Here is a 22,691-nt window from a genome sequence, read left to right as displayed (position 1 = left end):
AAGAGCCGAAAATCACAAGTTATAAAAAATCCCCAATATTTCAGGAGAATATTTGACCTTGAGTCCACACAAACAGCAGCTCATGTGACTACACTTTTATAGTGCCTTTCGAGAGATGCCAAGTGTCTACATTCATCCCTCTGGTAGTCCCCTTCCCTCAGCAGGCCCTGAATGATGAGGACGTTTCTCTTCATAGTGCCAACAGTCGATAATCATGTTTTTATCATTTTTCTTTGTAAAAGTCATTCAGCAAGTCTCCCAAACGGAACACGTTTTCATTTCATTTTCCGTTCAGTTCACCTTTCACCAGATACGTCAAGGTCATTTAAACTTCTTTGAAAGAACCCATATCAGAGGGCAGCAGCCAGGGCCCAGAACCGGTTCACCCACAGCGTGCCCATGAGCTCATCTGTACCTGATCCAGAATATTTATTGTGTGTGCTTACAATACACAGGAACCCACAAGAACCAGAGCGAAACCCGTCGAGGTCTTCTCGAAGGAACGCCACCCTTCAAGTCAACTTAGATTTATTTTGAAACCTGTGACGGGACAAAAATCTCCATCACAATCAAACAAAAGTATTCTGTGTGTAATTAATGCCGAGCTTTAACAGAAACTACACAAACAAGATTGGAAGTCTTACACCCGTAACAGCACTGTATTGCCAGGAGACTCAGGACGCCACGGGGGGGGGGGGGGGGGGGCGTTTCCAGAAGACGCCACACCGGCCCGCTGCAGACAGAAATGCAAAACTAAACGCCGTCTCCTTTAAAGCTCTTGAATGACTTGTGGGGATGAGGACTAGTGCGTCTTCCCTCCCCCGGGGCTGTCTGGTGATTCCTTCATCCGTCCCAGCTCACCTCTCAAACGGCAAACACATGATTACCTTTACATCGTACCGATTACAGCAAACATGCGGGTTCTCCAACTACGGGCCACGTGACGCCGTACGTATGCAGGTCTTCACGGTCAGCACCGCATCGTGGAAGAGCGCCATCTTCGGCTGGACAGCGTCCCTTCATCGGTGCATCTGGTCGGGATGGAAACTTGTGCACACGTGGTCCTGCACGCCGGGCGGCTGGACGCCGCAGCACCAGACACGGGGCGTGTTCAGCTGCTGCGGGCGCTCCCAGCGCTGGCCCCGGAGCAGAAAAGAGGCTGATATGTCGTACAAAAAGAAAGGGTCAGTTCACCTTGAGGGCATGAAGAGAAGCGAGGAGGAGGTCGAAAGGACCTGCAGGGCCACATGAGACCTGTCGAACCGTCACCCTGTCTGCACCCGCGGCTCGGTCCCAGACCAGGCGAATCGGTTCATTCAGACACTCGCGACTCCTTTCATACAGCTGGAGACGGCAGAACACGTGACGGCTGGACCGCCAACCAAGTCCTCTTCTGACAGAACCTCCAGACCTCAGGCACGCTAAACTGTCATGGCCATTCAGAGACACGCCTGCTGAGAAGTGCTTACAAAGTCCCGATCTGTTCTTTTTCCTCAAACACACATACACACACATACACACACACACACACACACACACACACACACACACACGCACACACACACACAACACCCCCCTGCAAACCAAATTCAATAAATAAGACGTACAATGTGGTAAGGCAGTGGTTTCCATGCGTCTGTCACAAGGTAAAACACAACAACACGCACATTAATTAAGAGCAAAAGGTCTCAACCCCCCGCCCCCTTTCACACAAGTGTTCAAGGCTTTCCTGGTGATCTCCTGGTCGACAGGGGTCATCCTATGGGCGGCAGAATGCCGGGCTCTGCCGTGTGGTGGGAGGGCCTTCTGGTCCGGAGCCCGGTCCGGCCAACGGGACCGGGCGGAGCGCAGGTCGGCCCGGTCCCAGAGGGGCTCTTGCATTGCAGTGGAAGTTCAAGTTTATTTAGGAAAAACAACAAAACAGAGTCGGAGGAGGAAGGTGATCAGCTTTGGTCTCCCACAGCAGCCAGCTGCTCAGAGCCTCAGGACAGGCCAGAGGCCTCCAGGTAACTCTGGAGCTTCCGAACCGTGCTTCTGTCCAAGGAGCAAAGGTCAAAGTCAAACGTTGTGTTGGTGATGTGAAAGTGTCCGGTCTCCTCGATGAGATTCACGATCTGGAAGGCAGAAGGAGACAGGCAGGGGTTAAGAAGGAGACGGGCAGGGGTTAAGAAGGAGACGGGCAGGGGTTAAGAAGGAGACGGACAGGGGTTAAGAAGGAGACGGGGCAGGGGTTAAGAAGGAGACGGGGCAGGGGTTAAGAAGGAGACGGGCAGGGGTTAAGAAGGAGACGGGGCAGGGGTTAAGAAGGAGACGGGGCAGGGGTTAAGAAGGAGACGGGGCAGGGGTTAAGAAGGAGACGGGCAGGGGTTAAGAAGGAGACGGGCAGGGGTTAAGAAGGAGACGGACAGGGGTTAAGAAGGAGACGGGGCAGGGGTTAAGAAGGAGACGGGCAGGGGTTAAGAAGGAGACGGGCAGGGGTTAAGAAGGAGACGGGGCAGGGGTTAAGAAGGAGACGGGCAGGGGTTAAGAAGGAGACGGGCAGGGGTTAAGAAGGAGACGGGCAGGGGTTAAGAAGGAGACGGGACAGGGGTTAAGAAGGAGACAGGGCAGGGGTTAAGAAGGAGACGGGGCAGGGGTTAAGAAGGAGACGGGCAGGGGTTAAGAAGGAGACGGGGCAGGGGTTAAGAAGGAGACGGGGCAGGGGTTAAGAAGGAGACGGGCAGGGGTTAAGAAGGAGACGGGACAGGGGTTAAGAAGGAGACGGGCAGGAGTTAAGAAGGAGACGGGCAGGGGTTAAGAAGGAGACGGGCAGGGGTTAAGAAGGAGACGGGGCAGGGGTTAAGAAGGAGACGGGCAGGGGTTAAGAAGGAGACGGGCAGGGGTTAAGAAGGAGACGGGGCAGGGGTTAAGAAGGAGACGGGCAGGGGTTAAGAAGGAGATAGAGCAGGGGTTAAGAAGGAGACGGGGAGGGGTTAAGAAGGAGACGGGCAGGGGTTAAGAAGGAGACGGGGCAGGGGTTAAGAAGGAGACGGGCAGGGGTTAAGAAGGAGACGGGGCAGGGGTTAAGAAGGAGATAGGGCAGGGGTTAAGAAGGAGACGGGCAGGGGGTTAAGAAGGAGATAGGGCAGGGGTTAAGAAGGAGATAGGGCAGGGGTTAAGAAGGAGACGGGGCAGGGGTTAAGAAGGAGACGGGGCAGGGGTTAAGAAGGAGATAGAGCAGGGGTTAAGAAGGAGATAGAGCAGGGGTTAAGAAGGAGATAGAGCAGGGGTTAAGAAGGAGACGGGGCAGGGGTTAAGAAGGAGACGGGGCAGGGGTTAAGAAGGAGATAGGGCAGGGGTTAAGAAGGAGACGGGGCAGGGGTTAAGAAGGAGACGGGGCAGGGGTTAAGAAGGAGACGGGGCAGGGGTTAAGAAGGAGACGGGGCAGGGGTTAAGAAGGAGACGGGCAGGGGTTAAGAAGGAGATGGGGCAGGGGTTATGAAGGAGACGGGGCAGGGGTTAAGAAGGAGACGGACAGGGGTTAAGAAGGAGACGGGGCAGGGGTTAAGAAGGAGACGGGGCAGGGGTTAAGAAGGAGACGGGGCAGGGGTTAAGAAGGAGATAGAGCAGGGGTTAAGAAGGAGACGGACAGGGGTTAAGAAGGAGACGGGGCAGGGGTTAAGAAGGAGACGGACAGGGGTTAAGAAGGAGACGGGCAGGGGTTAAGAAGGAGATGGGGCAGGGGTTAAGAAGGAGACGGGGCAGGGGTTAAGAAGGAGACGGACAGGGGTTAAGAAGGAGACGGGCAGGGGTTAAGAAGGAGATGGGGCAGGGGTTAAGAAGGAGATGGGGCAGGGGTTAAGAAGGAGATGGGGCAGGGGTTAAGAAGGAGACGGGGCAGGGGTTAAGAAGGAGATAGGGCAGGGGTTAAGCAGGAGATGAGGCAGGGGTTAAGAAGGAGACGGGCAGGGGTTAAGAAGGAGACGGGCAGGGGTTAAGAAGGAGACGGGCAGGGGTTAAGAAGGAGACGGGGCAGGGGTTAAGAAGGAGACGGGGCAGGGGTTAAGAAGGAGACGGGGCAGGGGTTAAGAAGGAGACGGGGCAGGGGTTAAGAAGGAGACGGGCAGGGGTCAAGAAGGAGATGGGGCAGGGGTTAAGAAGGAGACGGGGCAGGGGTTAAGAAGGAGACGGACAGGGTTTAAGAAGGAGACGGGGCAGGGGTTAAGAAGGAGACGGGGCAGGGGTTAAGAAGGAGACGGGGCAGGGGTTAAGAAGGAGATAGAGCAGGGGTTAAGAAGGAGACGGACAGGGGTTAAGAAGGAGACGGGGCAGGGGTTAAGAAGGAGATGGGGCAGGGGTTAAGAAGGAGACGGACAGGGGTTAAGAAGGAGACGGGCAGGGGTTAAGAAGGAGATGGGGCAGGGGTTAAGAAGGAGACGGGGCAGGGGTTAAGAAGGAGACGGACAGGGGTTAAGAAGGAGACGGGCAGGGGTTAAGAAGGAGATGGGGCAGGGGTTAAGAAGGAGACGGGGCAGGGGTTAAGAAGGAGATAGGGCAGGGGTTAAGCAGGAGATGAGGCAGGGGTTAAGAAGGAGACGGGCAGGGGTTAAGAAGGAGACGGGCAGGGGTTAAGAAGGAGACGGGGCAGGGGTTAAGAAGGAGATGGGGCAGGGGTTAAGAAGGAGATGGGGCAGGGGTTAAGAAGGAGACGGGGCAGGGGTTAAGAAGGAGATAGAGCAGGGGTTAAGAAGGAGACGGGGCAGGGGTTAAGAAGGAGACGGACAGGGGTTAAGAAGGAGACGGGGCAGGGGTTAAGAAGGAGATGGGGCAGGGGTTAAGAAGGAGATGGGGCAGGGGTTAAGAAGGAGACGGGGCAGGGGTTAAGAAGGAGATAGAGCAGGGGTTAAGAAGGAGACGGGGCAGGGGTTAAGAAGGAGACGGGGCAGGGGTTAAGAAGGAGACGGGGCAGGGGTTAAGAAGGAGACGGGGCAGGGGTTAAGAAGGAGACGGGGCAGGGGTTAAGAAGGAGACGGGCAGGGGTTAAGAAGGAGATAGAGCAGGGGTTAAGAAGGAGACGGGGCAGGGGTTAAGAAGGAGATGGGGCAGGGGTTAAGAAGGAGATAGAGCAGGGGTTAAGAAGGAGACGGGGCAGGGGTTAAGAAGGAGACGGGGCAGGGGTTAAGAAGGAGATAGAGCAGGGGTTAAGAAGGAGACGGGGCAGGGGTTAAGAAGGAGATAGAGCAGGGGTTAAGAAGGAGACGGGGCAGGGGTTAAGAAGGAGACGGGGCAGGGGTTAAGAAGGAGACGGGCAGGGGTTAAGAAGGAGATAGAGCAGGGGTTAAGAAGGAGACGGGCAGGGGTTAAGAAGGAGACGGGGCAGGGGTTAAGAAGGAGATAGAGCAGGGGTTAAGAAGGAGACGGGGCAGGGGTTAAGAAGGAGATAGAGCAGGGGTTAAGAAGGAGACGGGGCAGGGGTTAAGAAGGAGACGGGGCAGGGGTTAAGAAGGAGACGGGGCAGGGGTTAAGAAGGAGACGGGGCAGGGGTTAAGAAGGAGACGGGGCAGGGGTTAAGAAGGAGACGGGCAGGGGTTAAGAAGGAGATAGAGCAGGGGTTAAGAAGGAGACGGGGCAGGGGTTAAGAAGGAGATGGGGCAGGGGTTAAGAAGGAGATAGAGCAGGGGTTAAGAAGGAGACGGGGCAGGGGTTAAGAAGGAGACGGGGCAGGGGTTAAGAAGGAGATAGAGCAGGGGTTAAGAAGGAGACGGGGCAGGGGTTAAGAAGGAGATAGAGCAGGGGTTAAGAAGGAGACGGGGCAGGGGTTAAGAAGGAGACGGGGCAGGGGTTAAGAAGGAGACGGGCAGGGGTTAAGAAGGAGATAGAGCAGGGGTTAAGAAGGAGACGGGCAGGGGTTAAGAAGGAGACGGGGCAGGGGTTAAGAAGGAGATAGAGCAGGGGTTAAGAAGGAGACGGGGCAGGGGTTAAGAAGGAGATAGAGCAGGGGTTAAGAAGGAGACGGGGCAGGGGTTAAGAAGGAGACGGGGCAGGGGTTAAGAAGGAGACGGGGCAGGGGTTAAGAAGGAGATAGAGCAGGGGTTAAGAAGGAGACGGGGCAGGGGTTAAGAAGGAGACGGGGCAGGGGTTAAGAAGGAGACGGGGCAGGGGTTAAGAAGGAGACGGGGCAGGGGTTAAGAAGGAGACGGAGATGGGGCAGGGGACCACCACATGCCTCCTCCCATACATGTGGAGTCACCAGCCGCTTCTTTTCACCTGACAGTGAGGAGTTTCTCCAGGGGGACGTAGCACGTGGGAGGATCACGCTATTCTCCCCAGTTCCCCTCCCCCCTGAACAGGCACCCCGACCAACCAGAGGAGGCGCTAGTGCAGCGACCAGGACACACACCCACATCCGGCTTCCCACCCACAGACACGGCCAATTGTGTCTGTAGGGATTCCCGACCAAGCCGGAGGTAACACGGGGATTCGACCCGGCGATCCCTGTGTTACTAGGCAACAGAATAGACCGCTACACCACCCGGCCGCCCCACTTCTACTTTCAAAGCAAAATGAGGTGGAGGACTGGCTGCCAGCTGACCACCAGCCGGTCTATCTGTGTGGATGAAGGTACGGCAGCACCTCCCACACCACAAAGCTCCAACTCCCCAGCAAGTCGTACTTGTCCACCTGCCGGCGCCCGCCACGGGACGGCGAGACTCCGCCTCCTTGTTACGACAGCAAGGTCAAGTCAGAACCCGGTGGCTTTGCAGGCAGAGCGGCGCAGCAGCATGGGTACAACAATTAGCCTCATCTGAGGGGTAGTACACAACTACCTGAGACAAGGCGTCTATATTAAAGGTTTATATCCAAACCTGACCCCCACCCAAAAGAAAGACAATACTAATTAATGATGCGGAGACATGGAGCTGATTAAGTCAGACGCTCCCGAGCGTCTGACTTAATCAGCTCCATGTCTCCGCAGCAGAGGAAGGGGAACCATTCGGAGACGTTTGTCAGCTTGTGGGATTAGTCCGATTACTCTGGAGCTGCAGGCTGGGGGTGCTGCCGGTGGGGCGCTGCCGGTGGGGTGCTGCCGGTGGGGCTCGGGTTCCTCACGTCTTCCTACTCTCACAACCCAACTTCCACCACGGCGCAGCAGCCTCGGAAGCCGGTGCTGGGAATCTCCACGACTGCCGTCATCCGACATGCCGTGAGAACACGAGCGGGGAGCACACTCATCAGTAAGGGCGGGAAACTCGTGTCCCTTCCCTCGTAAAGCCCAAAATTAGAGAAGTGGAGCAGAACTGAAATCGTTTCACACCAACTTGAGCAACACATCACCCGGGACAGCAGGGCTGGTTGACATCAGGTCTGATTGACAGGAAGGCTGGTTGACAGGAGGGCTGATTGACAGGAGGGCTGGTTGACAGGAAGGCTGGTTGACAAGAGGGCTGGTTGACAAGAGGGCTGGTTGACAGGAGGGCTGGTTGACAGGAAGGCTGGTTGACAGGAAGGCTGGTTGACAGGAAGGCTGGTTGACAGGAAGGCTGGTTGACAGGAGGGCTGATTGACAGGAGGGCTGGTTGACAGGAAGGCTGGTTGACAAGAGGGGTGGTTGACAGGAAGGCTGGTTGACAGGAAGGCTGGTTGACAGGAAGGCTGGTTGACAGGAAGGCTGGTTGACAAGAGGGCTGGTTGACAAGAGGGCTGGTTGACAGGAAGGCTGGTTGACAAGAGGGCTGGTTGACAGGAAGGCTGGTTGACAGGAGGGCTGGTTGACAGGAGGGCTGGTTGACAAGAGGGCTGGTTGACAGGAAGGCTGGTTGACAGGAGGGCTGGTTGACAGGAAGGCTGGTTGACAGGAGGGCTGGTTGACAGGAGGGCTGGTTGACAGGAAGGCTGGTTGACAAGAGGGCTGGTTGACAGGAAGGCTGGTTGACAGGAAGGCTGGTTGACAGGAAGGCTGGTTGACAAGAGGGCTGGTTGACAGGAAGGCTGGTTGACAAGAGGGCTGGTTGACAGGAAGGCTGGTTGACAAGAGGGCTGGTTGACAGGAGGGCTGGTTGACAGGAAGGCTGGTTGACAGGAGGGCTGGTTGACAGGAAGGCTGGTTGACAAGAGGGCTGGTTGACAAGAGGGCTGGTTGACAGGAAGGCTGGTTGACAGGAGGCTGGTTGACAGGAAGGCTGGTTGACAAGAGGGCTGGTTGACAGGAAGGCTGGTTGACAGGAGGGCTGGTTGACAGGAGGGCTGGTTGACAGGAGGGCTGGTTGACAGCAGGGCTGGTTGACAGGAGGGCTGGTTGACAGGAGGGCTGGTTGACAGGAGGGCTGGTTGACAGGAGGGCTGGTTGACAGGAGGGCTGGTTGACAGGAGGGCTGGTTGACAGCAGGGCAGGTTGACAGGAGGGCTGGTTGACAGCAGGGCTGGTTGACAGGAGGGCTGGTTGACAGGAGGGCTGGTTGACAGGAAGGCTGGTTGACAAGAGGGCTGGTTGACAAGAGGGCTGGTTGACAGCAGGGCTGGTTGACAGGAAGGCCGGTTGACAAGAGGGCTGGTTGACAAGAGGGCTGGTTGACAGGAAGGCTGGTTGACAGGAAGGCTGGTTGACAGGAAGGCTGGTTGACAAGAGGGCTGGTTGACAGGAAGGCTGGTTGACAAGAGGGCTGGTTGACAGGAAGGCTGGTTGACAGGAGGGCTGGTTGACAGCAGGGCAGGTTGACAGGAGGGCTGGTTGACAAGAGGGCTGGTTGACAGGAAGGCTGGTTGACAGGAAGGCTGGTTGACAGGAAGGCTGGTTGACAAGAGGGCTGGTTGACAGGAAGGCTGGTTGACAAGAGGGCTGGTTGACAGGAAGGCTGGTTGACAAGAGGGCTGGTTGACAGGAGGGCTGGTTGACAGGAAGGCTGGTTGACAGGAGGGCTGGTTGACAGGAAGGCTGGTTGACAGGAGGGCTGATTGACAAGAGGGCTGGTTGACAGGAAGGCTGGTTGACAGGAAGGCTGGTTGACAGGAAGGCTGGTTGACAGGAAGGCTGGTTGACAAGAGGGCTGGTTGACAGGAAGGCTGGTTGACAGGAGGGCTGGTTGACAGGAGGGCTGGTTGACAGGAGGGCTGGTTGACAGGAGGGCTGGTTGACAGCAGGGCTGGTTGACAGGAGGGCTGGTTGACAGGAGGGCTGGTTGACAGGAGGGCTGGTTGACAGGAGGGCTGGTTGACAGGAGGGCTGGTTGACAGGAGGGCTGGTTGACAGGAGGGCTGGTTGACAGCAGGGCAGGTTGACAGGAGGGCTGGTTGACAGGAGGGCTGGTTGACAAGAGGGCTGGTTGACAAGAGGGCTGGTTGACAAGAGGGCTGGTTGACAGGAGGGCTGGTTGACAAGAGGGCTGGTTGACAAGAGGGCTGGTTGACAAGAGGGCTGGTTGACAGGAGGGCTGGTTGACAAGAGGGCTGGTTGACAAGAGGGCTGGTTGACAAGAGGGCTGGTTGACAGCAGGGCTGGTTGACAGGAAGGCTGGTTGACAAGAGGGCTGGTTGACAGCAGGGCTGGTTGACAGCATCCCAGTGATTTTTTTTATTCCAAGAACTTACGGAAGCTCCCACAGACTTCAGTTTGAACTTTCATTCCGTCTGAATTTGTGTGCGAGGGTCTTCGCTTTTGCTGCATGGCTCCAGAAACTTCTGAGACCTCTTCACAGTGTGTGGTAGTTCTCCAGCAGTCCAACAATTTATAAAAACAGGGGACTGCGAATTATTTTAAGTTTTCCTTTGTTTGCCCTTAACCACTTGAGCACACGATCCATTGGGAGCCATTGGGGGCACTCTGCGGGCGGTGTGACCCTTCATCTGAACACAAGGGCACGACTGTATCTGAACACACAGAAGGCACCAGAGCCAATCCCACATGGGACCACATAGTACCACATGGTACCACCCAGCAAATGAGTTAAAATTTGATATGAATCTTTTTCCTCCCTTTTCCCCCCCAATTGTACTTGGCCAGTCACCCCACTCTTCCGAGCCGTCCCGGTCTCTGCTCCACCCCCTCTGCTGATCCGGGGAGGGCTGCAGACTACCACATGTCTCCTCCCATACATGTGGAGTCACCAGCCGCTTCTTTTCACCTGACAGTGGGGAGTTTCACCAGGGGGACGTAGCGCTTGGGAGGATCACGCTATTCCCCCCAGTTCCCCCTCTCCCGCGAACAGGCTCCCTGACCAACCAGAGGAGGCGCTAGTGCAGCGACCAGGACACATACCCACAGCTGGCTTCCCACCTGCAGACATGGCCAATTATGTCTGTAGGGATGCCCGACCAAGCCGAAGGCCACACGGGGATTCGAACTGGTGAGCCCTGTGTTGGTAGGCAACGGAATAGACCGCCATGCTACCCGGACACCCCAAATTTGATGTGATTAACATGCAACCATAAACCTACATGCATCGACTACGGCGGATCTGCTGGCAGTGGGACTCACCTGCTGCAGGATGTGACCTTCTCTCAGTGTCATCAGTCGCCTGTGCAGCTCCACCAGCTCATCCAGGTAGCTCTGGGAAACACAGTGCTCATATGTATAAACCGCTTCTAGCTTCTGGTCAGCACCCATGTCATGCTAGTGTCATGCTAGTGCCATGCTAGTGCCATGCTAGTGTCATGCTAGTGCTGCTTTCCAACATGAACCCTGTACAGAAATACTGAGGAAAAAATGGCATCTTGTTGCTCAAACACCTGGTGAGTACAACCGAAGGGCTTGTGTAGAGACATCTTTAACACAACGCAGGATTACATTACATCATTAAAGCGATGCTACGACACCGTGTTGCACAACGATGGCTAGCAGTGAGTGAGAAGTCACTGCAAGAGACAAGCCCACGTTTTGCTGGTCTGTACTGACCTGCACCCACATCTGTTCAATCTCATGTGAGTCTGCTCATGCTCTCTGTAAACCACACTGTGATGATTTCTTATTTAAACAGTTAAAGACAAACTCCAAACTTATCCACATGTGGAACCTTTGGAGAAAGAAGTAACAGCGCTGACACTACAAGACATTGCTCTGCAGGATGGACTCTTCCTCAGTCAGAAATGTTACATGTTTTGCTCTGAATATGGACCCAACACATTTCTGTAACAATGACTTTGGTAGTAAAAGCATGCGTGTGGTTTACGGTATTTCAACAATTATTGCTGCCGACAAGCCCACCAACAAAAAATGGCCTTGAATTGACTTGAATGACGACTAGATGAGGCAGAGTTCTGTTGCATGGGAACAGTGTGCATCATGAGAGAAGTGTCACGACTAAAACGATGATCATGGACTGAACACGAGGGCTGCGGGATGATCACGACTAAAACGATGATCATGGACTGAACACGAGGGCTGCGGGATGATGATCATGACTAAAATGATGATCATGGACTGAACTCGAGGGCTACGTGATGATGATCATGACTAAAACGATGATCATGGACTGAACACGAGGGCTACGTGAGGATGATCATGACTAAAACGATGATCATGGACTGAACACGAGGGCTGCGGGGTGATGATCATGACTAAAATGATGATCATGGATTGAAAAGGAGGGCTGCGGGATGATGATCATGACTAAAATGATGATCATGGACTGAACTCGAGGGCTACGTGATGATGATCATGACTAAAACGATGATCATGGACTGAACACGAGGGCTACGTGATGATGATCATGACTAAAACGATGATCATGGACTGAACACGAGGGCTGCGGGGTGATGATCATGACTAAAATGATGATCATGGATTGAAAAGGAGGGCTGCGGGATGATGATCACGACTAAAATTATGATCATGGACTGAACACGAGGGCTATGTGATGATGATCACGACTAAAACGAGGATCATGAGCTGAACACGAGGGCTGCGGGATGATGATCACGACTAAAACAACGATCATGGAGTGAACACGAGTCCTATACATGTGGATTCACCAGCGGGTTCTTCTCACCTGACAGTGAGGAGTTTCACCAGGGGGACGTAGCATGTGGGAGGATCACGCTATTCCCCCCAGTCCCCCCCAGAACAGGCGCCCCTACCAACCAAAGGAGGCGCTTGTGCAGCGACCAGGACACATACCCACATCCGGCTTCCCACCCACAGACACGGCCAGTTGTGTCTGTAGGGACACCCGACCAAGATAGAGGTAACACGGGGATTTGAACCGGCGATCCTCGTGTTGGTGGGCAACGGAATAGACTGCCCCATGTTGTAGAATCTCAAATGGATAAAAGTGCCATTTTTGCATCAATCTACACTCAATACCCATAATGACAAAGTGAAAAATGTTTCCTAGAAATTTTTGCAAATCTATTAAAGGTCAACTGAACTCTCTCATTTGTATAAGTATTCACACCGTTTTCTGTCCACCATTTTTTTGCTCAAAGACATCTTTACCATGCACATTTTCCATCTAACTGGAATCATTTCGTGTCAATATCATGTAAGCCGTCGAATCGATGATAAATAAATGTATACAAAATCCAAGAGGTCCTGAGAAAGCAGGAACTGGCTGTACCTTGTCACAATCTAGATCTTTGTTCTTGTCTTGTTTGGTTTGCTTGGTGGGGCTTTTCACCTCCAGTTTCTGTGAGGGAAAAATACCAAAGTTTTAGGTAAAACAGCGTCCACAATGCAGCAGTTGTCCCTCAACAACAGAGAAATGGGTCCAGGCAGATAAAGGTTATGGACAACATCGTCACTCATACCATCTCATACTTCACGTGTCTTCACCCAGTCACCAACAGCCACTTCAAAATATTTTTTAGTTTAGAGACACACATATTAAAGGTACAATCCGTAATGACATGTGTTGGCTAGCTATGCAGAGTACCGCAACACCACGGTCACTCTGCTGACAGGAAACACAACACATCTCACCATCAGCTCAACATCTGAACACGTGAATCTGACTGAGAAATTGAGGTAACTGAAAGCCTCAACAGTAAGTAAAGGCATGTGTGAATTTTAACTTCTGGAGTGATTCTGAATTGCAGGTTCATCTAGAATAGAGTGAGTATCATCTTTCTTGCTTAACAAGTTGCTACTAGTCTTATTCCAGCTGTTTGAGTATTAGTCCTTTTCTCTATAGATCTGCTGCTGGTTCCTAGTGGGAACTTATTCTAGCTGTAGCAGTCTTATTCTAGCTGCAGCTGTTTTTCACCTAGCGTGTCCTTAAATATTTCTTGTTGCCTAGCTGTTTTGACTTAATTATCCTTTTAGCTTATAAATATATTCCTTGGTAACTTGCTGTTTGCAGTTTTAACAGTATTGTGTGAGGTTTGATAGAGTTTTACATAACTGACCAGTTTCTGGGCAACAGGCCTATTTTCAGTGTACCTCTTTGGCCAATTGGGTGTTAAGTGGCCAGGGTGTGGCCTGCACTCCTGGCAGATAATTAGCAATCAGTGTTCTTTAAATCACTGCTGCTACTTGGAAGCGACAGGCAAACAAGCTGAGGGCAAACAGGTCAAGATTAAACAAAGGCTAGAGTGAACAAAAGTAAGCGTGACTTTTTCAAGCCAAGACTTCGTCAAGCAAGGACTGTTCTTTTTAGATCCAGTCAGTCATCTGTACCTTGTGTACCTAGTATAGACTATGTGTTTCCTTCGCATTCCTGTCCTTTCCTCTTCCCGGGGCTGGCATAGATGTTGAGTGACTCTTAGGCGCTGTGACCCTACCAATCTAATCTATCCCACTCTCTCCACTCACGTTGAGCAAGTGGTGACGGGAGGGCTCTGAAATTGCCAGTCTGCGGTGCCGAAAGCTGAGTTTATCTCAGGCTATGCATCTTTGCTCTCCCTCAACTTTCTTGCTCTAACTGAGACCTGGATCACGCCAGAAAACACTACCACACCCACAGCTCTGTCTGATGTGTACTCTTTTTCTCACACTCCCAGAGCTGGTAGGCGGGGTGGTGGTACCGGCCTGTTAATCTCGCCGAAATGGAAATATTCTCTTGTTTCCACTCCACAATTTTCTCTGCCGTCTTTTGAATTTCATGCTGTTACTGTGTCTTATCCAGTCGAACTCACCATCGTGGTTGTGTACCGCCCACCAGGCCCCCTTGGTGAGTTTCTGGAGGAGCTTGACACACTTGTCTCGCACTTCCCTGTTGATGACTCTGCACTTATCCTTCTCGGTGACTTCAACATCCACATTGACAAGCTAGATCCATCCTACCAGGTGACAAGCAGGGGATCTGTGTCAGAGCCTTGCAGATTGACTACAGGTGTTCCACAAGGTTCGGTTCTGGGTCCTCTCCTTTTCTCCCTTTACATGACATCCCTGGGTTCTGTTATTCACTCGCATGTCTTCTTTTACCATTGTTATGCCGATGATACCCAGCTGATCTTGTCCTTTCCTCCCTCTGACACACAAGTAGAGACACACATTTCTGCGTACTTGACTGACATCTTAGAGTGGATGGCGACACACCACCTGAAGCTCAATCTGGACAAGACAGAGCTGATGTTCCTCCCGGGGAAAGGTTGCCCGCGCCGAGACCTGGCTATCACCATTGACAACACCGTGGTGACACCAACTCGGACTGCGAGGAATCTGGGTGTGATCCTGGACGAACAACTGTCGTTTGCTGCAAACGTTGCATCGGTTGTTCGCATCGGTTGTTCGCTCCTGCAGATTTCTCCTCTATAACATCAGGAGGATTTGTCCATTCCTCACCGACGAGATGGCACAGGTGCTCATCCAGGCTCTGGTCATCTCCCGGCTGGACTACGGCAACTCCCTCCTTGCTGGCGCCCCTGCGTCGGCCATCAGACCTCTGGAGCTTGTTCAGAAAGCTGCAGCTCATCTGGCGTTCAACCGTCCTAAGTTGTCCCACACAACTCCCCTTCTCATGTCCCTACACTGGCTCCCAATAGCTGCTCATATCCAGTTTAAGACTCTGGTGCTAGCCTACAGGGCAGTGAAAGGAACAGCTCCTTCCTATCCCCAGGCCATGGTCAAGCCCTACAACCCCGCCAAACCACTTCGCTCTGCTGCCTCAGGACGCCTGGTTGCCCCATCGCTCAGAGGCCCCTGCTGCCGGTCGACCCGGTCACGGCTCTTTTCTGTCCTGGCCCCCCAGTGGTGGAATGAGCTCCCCACTGATGTCAGGAGAGTGGAGTCCCTGCCCATCTTTCACCGCAAGTGGAAAACTGCCCTCTTCAAGATCTACTACCCTGCTACTTGCTCTTATCACTTATCGTATTCACTCATTTAAAAAAAAAAAATCTTTTTCTTGCACTTTTACTTTAACACTGGTTTTGCTCTTAGATGCTTGTTTAGAGAGAAGATGCACTTATGACCTCTGATGACTAGTAGTTCTCCTGATTTTCTACGTTAAATGCACTTATTGTACGTCGCTTTGGATAAAAGCGTCGGCTAAATGACTGTAATGTAATGTAATGGGCATGGCTGGTTTTCAACTAATAGAGCAAACAATGTTTAAAAGCCTGATCATCAGCGGCAGAAGTGGGGTGGAGAGCCACTGTGTGCATCAATTGAGGATTGTACCTTTAAGCCCGTGTGCTTATGCATGTGTACAGCTGTTACCTTTCTCAACTAGTATGTATATGAATATATATATGAAATACATAATCTTTCACATCTTACTTGGTTGTTACTGGTCTTTAATAAGGCCGGGGCCTCGTTATGGGATGGGGGTGAGGAGGATGAGCTGTTGTCACTCTCACTGCCGTCGCTCAAGCTGACTCTGGATGGGTGAGGGAAGTCCAGATAGAAAACATGTAATGCCAGGTAGATAACATGTAACACCAGCTAGACAACATCTAATGCCAGGTAGACAACACATAAGGCTAGGTATATAACATGTAAGGCTAGGTAGATACATGTAAGGCCAAGCAGACAACATATAACACCAGGTAGAAACATGTAAGGCCAGGTAGACAACATGTAACATGAGGTAGACAACATGTAACGTCAGGTAGATACATGTAAGGCCAGGTAGACCTTCATGTAACACCAGGTAGACAACATACAAGGCCAGGTAGATAACATGTAAGGCCAGGTAGATAACATGTAACACCAGGTAGATAACATGTAACACCAGGTAGATAACATGTATCACCAGGTAGATAACACGTAACACCAGGTATATAACATGTAAGGCCAGGTAGACAACATGTAACACCAGGTAGATAACATGTAAGGCCAGGTAGACCTTCATGTAACACCAGGTAGACAACATGTAACACCAGGTAGACAACATGTAACACCAGGTAGACAACATGTAAGGCCAGGTAGACAACATGTAACATGAGGTAGACAACATGTAACGTCATGTAGAGACATGTAAGGCCAGGTAGACAACATGTAACACCAGGTAGACAACATGTAACACCAGGTAGACAACATGTAAGGCCAGGTAGACAACATGTAACACCAGGTAGATAACATGTAAGGCCAGGTAGACCTTCATGTAACACCAGGTAGACAACATCTAATGCCAGGTAGACAACACGTAAGGCTAGGTATATAACATGTAAGGCTAGGTAGATACATGTAACATGAGGTAGACAACATGTAACACCAGGTAGATACATGTAAGGCCAGGTAGACCGTCATGTAACACCAGGTAGACAACATACAAGGCCAGGTAGATAACATGTAAGGCCAGGTAGACAACATGTAACACCAGGTAGATAACATGTAAGGCCAGGTAGACCTTCATGTAACGCCAGGTAGACAACATGCAACACCAGGTAGACAACATGTAAGGCCAGGTAGATAACATGTAACACAAGGTAGACAACGTGTAACACCAGGTAGACCTTCATGCAAGGCCAGGTAGACAAGATGCTAGGCCAGGTAGATAACATGTAACACCAGGTAGATCTTCATGTAAGGCCAGGTAGATCACATGTAACACCAGGTAGACAACATGTAACACCAGGTAGACAACATGTAAGGTCAGGTAGATAACATGTAAGGCCAGGTAGACAACATGTAACACCAGGTAGATAACATTTAAGGCCAGGTAGACCTTCATGTAACGCCAGGTAGACAACATGTAACACCAGGTAGACAACACGTAACACCAGGTAGATAACATGTAAGGCCAGGTAGACCTTCATGTAACGCCAGGTAGACAACGTGTAACACCAGGTAGACAACATACAAGGCCAGGTAGACAACATGTAACACCAGGTAGATAACATTTAAGGCCAGGTAGACCTTCATGTAATGCCAGGTAGACAACATGTAACACCAGGTAGACAACATACAAGGCCAGGTAGATAACGTGTAAGGTCAGGTAGACAACATGTAACACCAGGTAGATAACATGTAAGGCCAGGTAGACCTTCATGTAACGCCAGGTAGACAACATGTAACACCAGGTAGACAACATGTAACACCAGGTAGACAACATGTAACACCAGGTAGACAACATGTAAGGCCAGGTAGACAACATGTAACACCAGGTAGACAACGTGTAACACCAGGTAGACCTTCATGCAAGGCCAGGTAGACAAGATGCTAGGCCAGGTAGATAACATGTAACACCAGGTAGATCTTCATGTAAGGCCAGGTAGATCACATGTAACACCAGGTAGACAACATGTAACACCAGGTAGACAACATGTAACACCAGGTAGACAACACGTAAGGTCAGGTAGATAACATGTAAGGCCAGGTAGACAACATGTAAGGCCAGGTAGACCTTCATGTAACACCAGGTAGATAACATGTAAGGCCAGGTAGACAACATGTAAGGCCAGGTAGACCTTCATGTAACACCAGGTAGATAACATGTAAGGCCAGGTAGACAAGATGTAACACCAGGTAGATAACATTTAAGGCCAGGTAGACCTTCATGTAACGCCAGGTAGACAACATGTAACACCAGGTAGACAACACGTAACACCAGGTAGATAACATGTAAGGCCAGGTAGACAGCATGTAACACCAGGTAGATAACATTTTAGGCCAGGTAGACCTTCATGTAACGCCAGGTAGACAACGTGTAACGCCAGGTAGACAACATGTAACACCAGGTAGACAACACGTAACACCAGGTAGATAACATGTAAGGCCAGGTAGACCTTCATGTAACGCCAGGTAGACAACGTGTAACACCAGGTAGATAACATGTAAGGTCAGGTAGATAACATGTAAGGTCAGGTAGACAACATGTAACACCAGGTAGATAACATTTAAAGCCAGGTAGACCTTCATGTAACGCCAGGTAGACAAGATGTAACACCAGGTAGACAACATACAAGGCCAGGTAGATAACGTGTAAGGTCAGGTAGACAACATGTAACACCAGGTAGATAACATGTAAGGCCAGGTAGACAACATGTAACACCAGGTAGACAACGTGTAACACCAGGTAGACCTTCATGCAAGGCCAGGTAGACAAGATGCTAGGCCAGGTAGACAACATGTAACACCAGGTAGATCTTCATGTAAGGCCAGGTAGATCACATGTAACACCAGGTAGACAACGTGTAACAACAGGTAGACAACATACAAGGCCAGGTAGACAACATGTAACACCAGGTAGACAACATGTAACACCAGGTAGACAACATGTAAGGTCAGGTAGATAACGTGTAAGGCCAGGTAGACAACATGTAACACCAGGTAGATAACATTTAAGGCCAGGTAGACCTTCATGTAACGCCAGGTAGATAACATGTAACACCAGGTAGACAACATGTAACACCAGGTAGATAACATTTAAGGCCAGGTAGACCTTCATGTAACGCCAGGTAGACAACATGTAACACCAGGTAGACAACATACAAGGCCAGGTAGATAACGTGTAAGGTCAGGTAGACAACATGTAACACCAGGTAGATCTTCATGTAAGGCCAGGTAGATCACATGTAACACCAGGTAGACAACATGTAACACCAGGTAGACAACATGTAACACCAGGTAGACAACATATAACACCAGGTAGATAACATGTAAGGTCAGGTAGATAACATGTAACGCCAGGTAGACAACATGTAACACCAGGTAGACAACATACAAGGCCAGGTAGATAACATGTAAGGCCAGGTAGATAACATGTAAGGCCAGGTAGATAACATGTAACGCCAGGTAGATAACATGTAACGCCAGGTAGACAACATGTAACACCAGGTAGACAACATACAAGGCCAGGTAGATAACATGTAAGGCCAGGTAGATAACATGTAAGGCCAGGTAGATAACATGTAACGCCAGGTAGACAACATGTAACACCAGGTAGACAACATACAAGGCCAGGTAGATAACGTGTAAGGCCAGGTAGATAACATGTAAGGCCAGGTAGATAACATGTAAGGCCAGGTAGACCTTCATGTAACGCCAGGTAGACAACATGTAACACCAGGTAGACAACATGTAACACCAGGTAGATAACATGTAACACCAGGTAGACAACATGTAACACCAGGTAGACAACATGTAACACCAGGTAGACAACATGTAACACCAGGTAGACAACATGTAACACCAGGTAGACAACATACAAGGCCAGGTAGATAACGTGTAAGGCCAGGTAGACAACATGTAACACCAGGTAGATAACATGTAAGGCCAGGTAGACAACGTGTAACACCAGGTAGACAACATGTAAGGCCAGGTAGACAACATGTAACACCAGGTAGACAACATGCAACACCAGGTAGACCCTCATGTAAGGCCTGGTAGACAACATGTAACACCAGGTAGACTACATGTAACACCAGGTAGACAACATGGAACACCAGGTAGACCCTCATTTAAGGCCTGGTAGACAACATGTAACACCAGGTAGATAACATGTAACACCAGGTGGACAACATGTAACACCAGGTAGACTACATGTAACACCAGGTAGACAACATGGAACACCAGGTAGACCCTCATTTAAGGCCTGGTAGACAACATGTAACACCAGGTAGACAACATACAAGGCCAGGTAGATAACGTGTAAGGTCAGGTAGACAACATGTAACACCAGGTAGATCTTCATGTAAGGTCAGGTAGATCACATGTAACACCAGGTAGACAACATGTAACACCAGGTAGACAACATGTAACACCAGGTAGACAACATGTAACACCAGGTAGATAACATGTAAGGTCAGGTAGATAACATGTAACGCCAGGTAGACAACATGTAACACCAGGTAGACAACATACAAGGCCAGGTAGATAACGTGTAAGGCCAGGTAGATAACATGTAAGGCCAGGTAGATAACATGTAAGGCCAGGTAGACCTTCATGTAACGCCAGGTAGACAACATGTAACACCAGGTAGACAACATGTAACACCAGGTAGATAACATGTAACACCAGGTAGACAACATGTAACACCAGGTAGACAACATGTAACACCAGGTAGACAACATGTAACACCAGGTAGACAACATGTAACACCAGGTAGACAACATGTAACACCAGGTAGACAACATACAAGGCCAGGTAGATAACGTGTAAGGCCAGGTAGACAACATGTAACACCAGGTAGATAACATGTAAGGCCAGGTAGACAACGTGTAACACCAGGTAGACAACATGTAAGGCCAGGTAGACAACATGTAACACCAGGTAGACAACATGCAACACCAGGTAGACCCTCATGTAAGGCCTGGTAGACAACATGTAACACCAGGTAGACTACATGTAACACCAGGTAGACAACATGGAACACCAGGTAGACCCTCATTTAAGGCCTGGTAGACAACATGTAACACCAGGTAGACTACATGTAACACCAGGTAGACAACATGGAACACCAGGTAGACCCTCATTTAAGGCCTGGTAGACAACATGTAACACCAGGTAGATAACATGTAACACCAGGTGGACAACATGTAACACCAGGTAGACTACATGTAACACCAGGTAGACAACATGGAACACCAGGTAGACCCTCATTTAAGGCCTGGTAGACAACATGTAACACCAGGTAGATAACATGTAACACCAGGTGGACAACATGTAACACCAGGTAGACTACATGTAACACCAGGTAGACAACATGGAACACCAGGTAGACCCTCATTTAAGGCCTGGTAGACAACATGTAACACCAGGTAGACAACATGTAACACCAGGTAGACAACATGGAACACCAGGTAGACTACATGTAACACCAGGTAGACAACATGGAACACCAGGTAGACCCTCATGTAAGGCCTGGTAGACAACATGTAACACCAGGTAGACAACATGTAACACCAGGTAGACAACATGGAACACCAGGTAGACCCTCATTTAAGGCCTGGTAGACAACATGTAACACCAGGTAGATAACATGTAACACCAGGTGGACAACATGTAACACCAGGTAGACTACATGTAACACCAGGTAGACAACATGGAACACCAGGTAGACCCTCATTTAAGGCCTGGTAGACAACATGTAACACCAGGTAGACAACATGTAACACCAGGTAGACCCTCATTTAAGGCCTGGTAGACAACATGTAACACCAGGTAGATAACATGTAACACCAGGTAGATAACATGTAACACCAGGTAGACCCTCATTTAAGGCCTGGTAGACAACATGTAACACCAGGTAGATAACATGGAACACCAGGTAGACCCTCATTTAAGGCCTGGTAGACAACATGTAACACCAGGTAGACAACATTGAACCCCAGGTTGACCCTCATTTAAGGCCTGGTAGACAACATGTAACACCAGGTAGACCCTCATGTAACACCAGGTAGACAACATGTAACACCAGGTAGACAACATGTAACACCAGGTAGACAACATGGAACACCAGGTAGACCTTCATGTAATGCCAGGTAGACCTTCATGTAAGACCAGGTAGACCTTCATGTAACACCAGGTAGACCTTCATGTAATGCCAGGTAGACCTTCATGTAACACCAGGTAGACCTTCATGTAACACCAGGTAGACCTTCATGTAAGACCAGGTAGACCTTCATGTAACACCAGGTAGACCTTCATGTAACACCAGGTAGACCTTCATGTAATGCCAGGTAGACAACATGTAACACCAGGTAGACAACATGTAAGACCAGGTAGACAACATGTAACACCAGGTAGACAACATGGAACACCAGGTAGACCTTCATGTAACACCAGGTAGACCTTCATGTAACGCCAGGTAGACAACATGTAACACCAGGTAGACAACATGTAAGCATCATATGGCCAACATACATGGATTACACAAGCAAAAAAAAAAAAAGTCTTGTGACACATCACCAGAGTTGTGTTATTTTGTTGGGAAGAATACAAGGTCGTCTGTCAAAGGGACAATCAGTGTATGTCATATCTTCACACAGTGGAAACCACTGAGAGTGATCATATTTGTCCACGCTTGTACGATCACCATCATTGATTAATCCAAGTCTTTTTTTCTTCCGTATGACCATTTAATGGACATAAGTGTCCTTATTGAATAAATATAAGGAAACAGACAACTTTCTATCTCACTGGCTTTAACCCACTGAAAGAGAGCAGCCTAAATGTACTGTAAATAAATTAGGAATTCATAAATAGACAACAGGTTACAGTATCACGGGTCAGTGCCATGAAAAGTTCATTTTAACAACAGTGGGTTGAGGCCTAAAATGCTATTTATTGCTATCTGGTGACTTGGAGGTGGCTTTATGGCATGCAGCTGGCCTGTTGAGTATCATGGGAAAAATTAAACATCTCAACAGTAGAGTTCCTGAATTACCTGGTTTTGAAAGTT

At 50.2% G+C, this 22,691-nt stretch overlaps 1 protein-coding gene across 1 annotated transcript in view; it reads right to left on the bottom strand.

Annotated features, from left to right (window-relative positions):
• Positions 1-505: 505 nt before the first annotated feature.
• Positions 506-22,691, bottom strand: part of mllt3 (MLLT3 super elongation complex subunit) — a 126,690-nt gene continuing 104,504 nt past the window's right edge. Inside the window, exons 11-14 of the mRNA XM_056300579.1 lie at positions 15,626-15,725; positions 12,528-12,596; positions 10,451-10,522; positions 506-2,114 (exon numbers count right to left, since the gene is read on the bottom strand). Of these exons, the coding sequence (XP_056156554.1) occupies positions 1,983-2,114; positions 10,451-10,522; positions 12,528-12,596; positions 15,626-15,725 (373 nt within the window). The 3' untranslated portion in view covers positions 506-1,982. The remainder of the gene's footprint in view (positions 2,115-10,450; positions 10,523-12,527; positions 12,597-15,625; positions 15,726-22,691) is intronic.

Source organism: Lampris incognitus, chromosome 20 (assembly GCF_029633865.1).
Source record: "Lampris incognitus isolate fLamInc1 chromosome 20, fLamInc1.hap2, whole genome shotgun sequence".
In the NCBI taxonomy this organism is placed as follows: domain Eukaryota; kingdom Metazoa; phylum Chordata; class Actinopteri; order Lampriformes; family Lampridae; genus Lampris; species Lampris incognitus.
This window is presented reverse-complemented; position numbering and strand designations above follow the sequence as displayed.